General features: G+C 40.4%; 1 protein-coding gene and 1 long non-coding RNA gene across 4 annotated transcripts in view; one reads left to right on the forward strand and one right to left on the reverse strand.

Annotated features, from left to right (window-relative positions):
- Positions 1-7,500, reverse strand: part of LOC147846549 (uncharacterized) — a 1,651,758-nt gene that overhangs the window by 1,283,737 nt on the left and 360,521 nt on the right. The window lies entirely within an intron of this gene.
- piezo2b (piezo-type mechanosensitive ion channel component 2b) overlaps positions 1-7,500 on the forward strand; it is a 257,364-nt gene that overhangs the window by 221,076 nt on the left and 28,788 nt on the right. For all 3 annotated transcript variants that reach the window (XR_015478970.1, XM_087241404.1, XM_087241405.1), the window contains 2 exons: positions 4,761-5,043; positions 7,292-7,430. Coding sequence is in view for 2 of the 3 variants with exons in the window: in XM_087241404.1 (XP_087097530.1) it covers positions 4,761-5,043; positions 7,292-7,430 (422 nt within the window). In the remaining variant the exon portion in view is untranslated. The remainder of the gene's footprint in view (positions 1-4,760; positions 5,044-7,291; positions 7,431-7,500) is intronic.

Here is a 7,500-nt window from a genome sequence, read left to right on the forward strand (position 1 = left end):
TCCCCAACTTCACTTTACAGCTAGTGTTGAATGATTTTCTATAGCGTAATGTCTAAAGTGATGACAAAACAGCTGATTTTGCTCACATTTTAAGATTATTAGGCTGAACGTGAAATGAAATTTCATCAGTCTAGAGATATCTCCCTACAGTCTATTACAGTCCACAGTATTTTTCTGTTGCCATCGGTATTGTGACGGATACCAGGTGTCCCAGCATTTACCCAGAGACTTTAAAGAATAAAAAAAGGAGACAAACTATTTCACTCTTCCCATTGGCTCTTTATGCGTTTCTCCCAAGTGCTGTCGACTTTGTACCGGTACATGCCAGTCAACGACAATGAGTAGGCAAAAGGAAAAGAAAAAGACACTCAAACATTCGTCGCAAAATAAAATGTTACATTATTGAAATAAAAGACTGATACAGCAGTAGAGCGACCATCACGCACTTCTCAGAGCTCGCCAGAACTGAACTAAGCTCCCATACATGCGTGCTTACATCTCAAAGGTAAAACAACCACAGAAGAAGTCCTCTTAAAGGGGACATTTATACACAATTCATATCAAACATTAAGCGACCGTTACAAAATCACAATAATTAACCTCGAAAAAAGCAGCGCAATCACTACCAGACTGCTGTTGTGTTTGTTATAAGGAGGGACGAGGCTGAATCCAGCTTCTTATTCGCAGCTTCTTATTGACTCTATCTGGTCCACCCTGAAAACTGTGGCTGTGGGGCAGTATGACGCCATTCCTTTTCGTGTTTACCAGCGGACCGCTTACCTCCATATGGACAACTTTCCTGCTTTTACCAGCTTGTCCAGTAGCTCGCCATGTACGCCAGCGAACTTGAGACACAGATGGAGTTTGACTCTTTGGGGTTTGAGACAACAATGAGGTTTGCGAAGAACGATTCCAGAAAGCTGGCAAGACAAAAACAAAAGCCAAAAAATAAAATAAACAAGTAATTAACAGGCTGAGAATGTGGTAACATCTGAAAATGTGGTAAAAAAAATCTGACGAGGGCTTTTCTTTTTCTGGATTGCTTTTAAAAACTGTTGGTTGGGTTAAGGGAAGTGGGTGAGCAGGTTAAGCAGTGCTTTTTGAAACACTATTGGTTGGGTTTAGGAAACGAGGAGGGTGGTTCAGTCGATTGGTCGGTCAGTCAGTCAACAGCGGCCTCTGGTGGATTTACGCAAGAAGAGCAGGCGCAAATGTCACTCACGAGAGAAATTTGAGATCTCAAAAAGTGTACACACCGTCCTCTGGTGGATTTGCGAAAACAAAAACTGCAAAGAAAAAGTACCTGCTGTGTTCTCCAGAAATGTATATAGCAGTACGTTTTAAGAATGAGCCTGGGTTATTATAAACGATTGGTGATCTGAAACTTCAGACACATTCAGGAAACACCTGATACTTATATTACGGCTTGTAAAAGGAGCATAATTGGATCATAATAAACACAAACGCAGTCCAGCATGTCCAAATCCTCAAGTGATGGTATATTTATTTAACAAACCTAATCTAAAGATGGGATTTTAGATGGGGTTTCTGCTTTTATTACTTAATGTGATGCTACATCAGTTTTTATGGTATTTATGGTGCCTTTTATTTACTTTACAACTTGGATTAGGTAGGAAATTAACGAGTCTCAGGTAAAGAAAAAGTGTAAACTAATAAAAGCAGTTTCTCTCTCTCTCTCTCTCTCTCTCTCTCACTCTCCCCATTTTTTACTGTTTTGTATATTGTGAAAGGCTTAAAGGTGTTTTTTGTGGATGCTTAGATTTACGTTTATTTAAAGGTTATATTTTCTTAAGTTGATTTAATTTTTGGATCTAATGTTTTCTAAAATGTGGCAGCATGGTGGCTCAGTGGTTAACACTGTGGCCTTACAGCAAGACGATCGCTGATTCGAGCCCTAGCTGGGTCAGATGGCATTTCTGTGTGGATGTTTTCCCCGTGTTGGTGTGGGTTTCCTCCGAGTGCTCCGGTTTTCCCCACAGTCCAAACATATGCGCTATAGGGGAATTGGATAAACTAAATTGGCCATAGTGTATGTGAATGTGAGAGTGTGTGGGTGTTTCCCAGTACTGGGTTGCGGCTGGAAGGACGTCCTCTGCATAAAACATATGCTGGCATAGTTGGTTATTCATCCTACAGTGGCGACCCATGATAAATAAGAGACTACGCCGAAGGAAAATGAATTAATGAATAAAAATTTGCTTAAAGAAAAATTAGAAAATGTGTGGAATTGCGAGAAAATGCGATGCTCTGTTAAAGACAGAGAATTCATTTTTGCTAAATGTGTTGAGTGAAATGTTTGTCACGATCACCAGCAATCCAGGCTTGCAGACCTTCACCCGGACTACAATTCTGTCACTTTATGAACTACATTTCCCGCCATGCACCTCAAACACACACCTGTTCCGGAATCACCAATGATTACACACACACAGCTGGGAGCTGATCAAAGACTGATCACATAGACTATATACACTGATCAAATTCACACAGTTTGCTGAGTCTTGTTAATCTGTAACACCACGAAGCATAATCCTGTCTAGTCTTTCTATGTTTGATTCTTGCTTTGTTTTCTCGTCATTGATTCTTTGCCGCTTTCCCAGAGATGGGCTGCGGCTGAAAGGGCATCCGCTGCGTAAAAACTTGCTGGATAAGTTGGCGGTTCATTCCGCTGTGGCGACCCCGGATTAATAAAGGGACTAAGCCGACAAGAAAATGAATGAATGAATGAATGATTCTTTGCCGCTTGTACTGACCACTTGCCTGTTACCTGACTTCGCCTTTTGGATTACCTGTATGTACCTGTTTGCTCCTGTGTTTGACCATTGCCTGCCTCACGAATATCATAAAAAACTGCATGTGGATCCTCACGTCCATTGTCCAGCGTCATCCGTTACAGTACATTTGTTAAACATTTTTTTAATGCACTCTCAGAAATAAAGGTACGCGAGCTGTCACTGGGGTGGTACCTTTTCAAAAGGTACACGTTTGTACTTAAAGGGTACATATTGGTACCTCGAAAGTATATATTAGTACCTAAAACTTTTAAGAGGAACACTTTTGTACTTTTTAAGTACTAATGTACCCTTGAGGTAAAAATTACTTACATTTATATAGCGCTTTTCTGGGTACTCAAAGCGCTTTACACATAGGGAGGAATCTCCTCATCCACTATCAGTGTGCCTTATCCACCTGGATGACGCGACGGTAGCCATTTTGGACCAGACCGCACACCACAGACCTGATTGGTGGAGAGGAGACAGAGTGATGAACCAATTATGATATGGGGATAGTTAGGAGGCCATGATAGACAGAGGCCAGTAGGCAGATTTGGCCAGGATGCCAGGGTTAAACCCCTACTCTTTTTATGAAGGACATCCTGGGATTTTTAATGACCACAGAGAGTCAGGACCTCTGTTTAACGTCTCATCCGGAAGACAGCACTAACTGAACAGTATAGAGTCCCCGTCACTATACTGGGGTATTAGGACCCACACAGACCCCATTGAGCGCTCCCTGCTGGCCTCACTAACACCACTTCCGGCAGCAACCTAGCTTTCCCATGTGGTCTCCCATCCAGGTACTGACCAGGCGCAGCCCTGCTTAGCTTCAGTGGGTGACCATGTGGGAGTTGCAGAGTTGCAGGTATTAATATGGACCTTTTAGTTACAAATTTGTACCTTTTGAAAAAGTACCACCCCAGTGTTATTTCTGTGAGTGTGGTATAAAATAAAAGTAGAATTCTAAAAATAAAAATCTAAAAATATCTTTCTGGCAATTCAGTTTAATTCAAAGAGCTTTATTGTTGTGGCTTGTCAAATACTGCCAAAACATTGCAGATTACATAAACAATGAATGAAGTAGTAATTACACACTGAATAAAAGTGATTATATCATGCATATATACATACACAAAACAGACACACACAATTAGAAATTTGATACACAAACTCTAATATTATTAATAAAAAATGAAATAAAAGAAAAATATATACAGTTGAAGTCAGAATTAGTAGCCCTCCTGTGATGTTTTCATATATTTCCCAAATGTTGTTTAACAGAGCAAGACATTTTTCACAGTATTTCATATAATATTTTTTCTTCTACAGAAAGTCTTATTTGTTTTTTTTCAGCTAGAATAAACACTGTTCAAAATTATTTAAATAAATCTTCTCTCCATTTAACAGAAATTGGTAGAAAATATACAGGAGGGCTAACAAGTCTTACTTCAACTGTATAAATATTATTAATAATATGCATTCATTCATTTTCCTTCGGCTTAGTCCCTTTATTCATCAGGGGTTGCCACAGCAGAATGAACTGCCAACTTATCCAGCAAATGTTTTACAAAGCGGATAACCTTCCAGCTGCAACCCTGTACTGGGAAACATCCATCACTCTCATTCACACTCATACACTATGGCCAATTTAGTTTATTCAATTCCCTTATAGCGCATGTGTTTGGACTGTGGGAGAAACCGGAGCACTCGGAGGAAACCCACACCAACACTGGGAGAACATGCAAACTCCACATAGAAATCCCAACTGACCCAGCCAGGTCTCGAACCAGCGACCTTCTTGCTGTGAGGTGACAGTGTTAACCACTGACCCACCGTGCCGCCCTATTAATAATAATAATAATAATGATAATAAAACAAAATGCAGTAGACAACTGTTCATTCATGCGTATATTTGTAATAATGTTTCTGACTATTCTCTCTCTCTGTGTCTCTTGATCTCAGTGTCATGGTCTCTGGGACGAGGACGACCCCAAAGTGCCCCGTAAGGATGAGTGTCCTCGTCAGGAGTCTGTGGATGACGGGAAGCTGTCGGTGGTCATGTCACCTGATGAAGACAGGAAGAGTTCTCCGGCATATTCACTCAAGTCTATGAATCTGGGAATGTCTGTGGACTCATCGCAGGTTCACGTACAGATGCGTTATCCAGAGCAGCGGCCGTACCTGCGCAGACAGAGCACCAGCGGATCACACTTCTCCCACAGATCCTCCGCACGCTCCAAACGCGGTGAGAACCTCTGAAATCCCAAAACATTTTATTTGAGTTTAGTTTAGTTGAGTCAAAGACTATAGAATACACAAGACATGTCTCTCATATACTTTTGAATGGGGAAATGTGTAACTGTAAATATGACGAATGAAGCCCCGCCTTCTAGTACAGGAGCCAGTACAGCGATTGCTATAGAATGACAATTCTCCGGGGGAGGAGCTTGAACCAGATGCGAGTTTCTGAGGGGAGTGGAGTGGTGTGGAGTGGAGTGTAGTGGAGGGGAGGGGAGTGGAGGGGAGGGGAGGGGAGTGGAGTGGAGGGGAGTGGAGTGGAGTGGAGTGGAGTGGAGTGGAGTGGAGTGGAGTGGAGTGGAGTGGAGTTGAGTTGAGTTGAGTTGTGATGAGCTGAGTTGAGTTGAGTTGAGTTGAGTTGAGTTGAGTTGAGTTGAGTTGAGTGTGATGTGGTGTGGTGTGATGTGGAGTGGAGTGTAGTGGAGGGGAGGGGAGTGGAGTTGAGTTGAGTTGAGTTGTGATGAGTTGAGTTGAGTTGAGTGTGATGTGGTGTGGTGTGGTGTGATGTGGAGTGGAGTGGAGTGGAGTGTAGTGGAGGGGAGTGGAGTGGAGTGGAGTGGAGTGGAGTGGAGTTGAGTTGAGTTGAGTTGAGTTGAGTTGAGTTGAGTTGAGTTGAGTTGAGTTGAGTTGAGTTGAGTTGAGTTGTGATGAGTTGAGTTGAGTTGAGTGTGATGAGTTGAGTTGAGTTGAGTTGAGTGTGATGTGGTGTGGTGTGGTGTGGTGTGGTGTGATGTGATGTGGAGTGGAGTGGAGTGTAGTGGAGGGGAGGGGAGTGGAGTTGAGTTGAGTTGAGTTGTGATGAGTTTAATTTAGTTTAGGTTGAGATGAGTTGAGTTGAGTTGAGTTGGGTTGAGTTTAGTTTGGTTGAGTTTAGTTGCATTGTGTTTAGTTAAGTTTAGTTTAGGTTGAGTTGAGTTGTGTTGAGTTGAGATGGGTTGAGTTGAGTTGAGTTGAGTTGAGTTCAGTTGAGTTGAGTTGAGTTGAGTTTAGTTTAGTTTAGGTTGAGTTGAGTTGAGTTTAGTTTAGTTTAGTTTAGTTTAGTTTAGGTTGAGTTGAGTTGAGCTGAGCTGTGTTGAGTTTAGTTTAGTTTAGTTTAGTTTAGTTTAGTTTAGTTTAGTTTAGTTTAGTTTAGTTTAGTTTAGTTTAGTTTGGGTTGAGTTGAGTTGAGTTGAGTTGAGTTGAGTTGAGTTGAGTTGAGTTGAGTTTAGTTGAGTTTAGTTGAGTTGAGTTGAGTTGAATTGAGTTGTGTTGAATTGAGTTTAGTTTAGGTTACGTTGAGTTGTGTTAAGTTTAGTTTAGTTTACCTTAGTTTAGTTTAGTTTAGGTTGAGCTGAGTTGTGTTGTGTTAAGTTTAGTTGTTGATTTGATTTGTGTTGTGTTGTGTTGAGTTGTGTTTAGTTGTGTTTAGTTGAGTTTAGTTGAGTTGTGTTTAGTTTGAGTTGAGTTGTGTTTAGTTGAGTTTAGTTGAGTTGTGTTTAGTTTGAGTTGAGTTGTGTTTAGTTTGAGTTGAGTTGTGTTTAGTTTGAGTTGAGTTGTGTTTAGTTTGAGTTGAGTTGTGTTTAGTTTGAGTTGAGTTGTGTTTAGTTTGAGTTGAGTTGTGTTTAGTTTGAGTTGAGTTGTGTTTAGTTGAGTTTAGTTGAGTTGTGTTTAGTTTGAGTTGAGTTGTGTTTAGTTTGAGTTGAGTTGTGTTTAGTTTGAGTTGAGTTGTGTTTAGTTTGAGTTGAGTTGTGTTTAGTTGAGTTTAGTTGAGTTGTGTTTAGTTTGAGTTGAGTTGTGTTTAGTTTGAGTTGAGTTGTGTTTAGTTTGAGTTGAGTTGTGTTTAGTTTGAGTTGAGTTGTGTTTAGTTGAGTCGTGTTGAGTTGAGTTGTATTTAGTTGAGTTGTGTTGTGTTGTGTCTTTCTCATTCTGATATGGTATGGTGTTTAACATACAGTGTTTTTCACATTTTATTTTCAACACATTTCTAAACACAATAGTTATATTAGTTTGTTTCTAATAACTGATTTATTTTATCTTTGCCATGATGACAGTTAATAATATTTGACTAGATATTTTATTTAATGACTAGTATTCAGCTTAAAGTGACATTTAGAGGCTTTACTAGGTCAATTAGGCAAGTTAGGGTAATTATCCCAATGACTCCAGTATGATTTGTTTACAGCTGCTGATGTTTGGTTGGTGTTTTCTTTTCACAGGCAGCACAAGCACACGTCACAGCACCCATGGGGAAAACAGCACAACAGAGTCAGAAGTACCACAAAAGAGCCGGAAAGAAATGATTATGGAGAAAATCAGAGAGCAGCTCATCAAAGCAAAGGTTTACCTGCTCAAAAGGTAAGAGTGTGTGTCTGGGGGTTAAAAATTAAGTGGACTTGATTTACCACTTTGGTTCCTTATAGTAAAA

This window comes from Danio rerio, chromosome 2 (assembly GCF_052040795.2).
Source record: "Danio rerio strain M-AB ecotype USA chromosome 2, GRCz13ab, whole genome shotgun sequence".
NCBI classification, from domain to species: Eukaryota; Metazoa; Chordata; class Actinopteri; order Cypriniformes; family Danionidae; genus Danio; species Danio rerio.